General features: G+C 42.1%; 2 protein-coding genes across 2 annotated transcripts in view; both read left to right on the top strand.

Annotated features, from left to right (window-relative positions):
- Window positions 1–297: 297 nt before the first annotated feature.
- On the top strand, window positions 298–584 carry T265_15594 (hypothetical protein; the record flags this gene model as incomplete). Its single annotated transcript, XM_009178702.1, has 1 exon — window positions 298–584. A coding segment is annotated over one exon (285 nt), but the record flags the coding sequence as incomplete, so codon positions are not given.
- A 747-nt stretch (window positions 585–1331) lies between these two features.
- Window positions 1332–1493, top strand: part of T265_11887 (hypothetical protein) — a gene marked incomplete at both ends in the record, with an annotated part of 25092 nt that continues 24930 nt past the window's right edge. The window contains one exon of the mRNA XM_009178701.1: window positions 1332–1375. Coding sequence (XP_009176965.1) covers window positions 1332–1375 — 44 coding nt within the window. The remainder of the gene's footprint in view (window positions 1376–1493) is intronic.

Genomic DNA, 1493 nt, shown 5'->3' with positions numbered 1-1493 from the left:
ATTCGTGGATCCGCTTCTAATTCAGCATAAGCGATTATTGTGCTTGTGCGAGAGGAAATGTGGCTGGGATGAACGCACCGATATAGCCATGTAAGCTTTATGGGACTATTGGTAGTACGACATAAAATGAGTTGAAGCGTCCATAATACATCGATGGTCACGCCTATTGAATTTATAGTACATCACACTGAACTGCATGTTTCTGTCTGATGACGGAAAGTCAAATTCACCTAACCACGCAGGACCTCACAAACCTCAGTTGACACCAAATCTAACTCGGATTCTCGCACCTTGAAGATGGTATGGGATGAACCTTCATATTCTGTGGAACAGATGAAATATATAGCGGTGATGACGGTATTCGCCAAGAGTAACACGAAGAATTTACTAACCGGTGAGGAAGCACTGTCTGTTGAAGAAATGGCTGATGACGTCGCCCTTCCAGCGTCAGAGACTAGCGAAGCCTCCCTTATAATGGGTATGCCCAAATTTGAAGCCATGAAAATGTCGCTTTTGGAGTTTTCCCGAAGTCGCCAACCAGATTTATACAATCCTCTGGACAAGGGCGTCGCAATCAATACTTGAACACCGTCTTCCTGGCGTTCTCCTCAAAGTCAAATTCAGCTATTGAATCTCTTTCTTGCATGCGATGGATTGAGTTGGTGGAATAGGGAAGGCCATGCTGGCTTTGTATCTATAGTACCGCATTTATAGATAAACCTCCATTTGAACGATTTGGCGTTCGGGGTTTACGCTTAACTCGACATGGTCCGACAGATTTCTGGAGCCTAACTATGAGTGGAACGTGTCCCGCTAGGTAACTGGCACATATGCAGAAAGCTGTTTTGCTTCAGTTACAGGATGTTGAATTTACAGGAAGTGATAAAGAAATGAACGTCGAATGTTCCCCGCAACTCACCGCGCATAGAAAATACACCCTGCAAATCTGTAGCGCAAATTACAGGCTTTGTTATTCCGCACGAAATTTTCTCGGAACTAACACACATGCATATTGCGAGATTAAAAGCAGAGCACTTTTCAGGTTCATCTCTGTTAGTCTGTTCAAAATGTGTGCACTACTTTGATCGGGGCCGATGATGTTTGTGTAAATGAAGCGCCAAAATCTATGTAACGCTATTTCTTTCTTGGATCCAACGACAGAGGAACATTTTTCAGTTATTATCCTTTTACAGAGACCAGGAAGATTAAGTCATGTAAGTTCATCAATCAAACACACGTACAAACACATCATTCCAAGAGTTGAAAATAAAAAACCATTCGACTAATTGCGAAAGACGAACTAGATTTTGTACGCAAATACTTGAACAGCAATGTTTCTAATCTATTCTGACAGTCCCAAAAAAACTGCTCCAAGGTGAGTTACCATGTTGGCTTCATGTGGCGACATGCTGGAAGAGGTTTTACAGTTTGAAAAGCGCTTACTCAACAGCTGTTCTAAAAGCGTCAATTCATATCGCTATTCATAAACGTTA

This window comes from Opisthorchis viverrini (assembly GCF_000715545.1).
Source record: "Opisthorchis viverrini unplaced genomic scaffold opera_v5_649, whole genome shotgun sequence".
Classification (NCBI taxonomy): domain Eukaryota; kingdom Metazoa; phylum Platyhelminthes; class Trematoda; order Opisthorchiida; family Opisthorchiidae; genus Opisthorchis; species Opisthorchis viverrini.
This window is presented reverse-complemented; position numbering and strand designations above follow the sequence as displayed.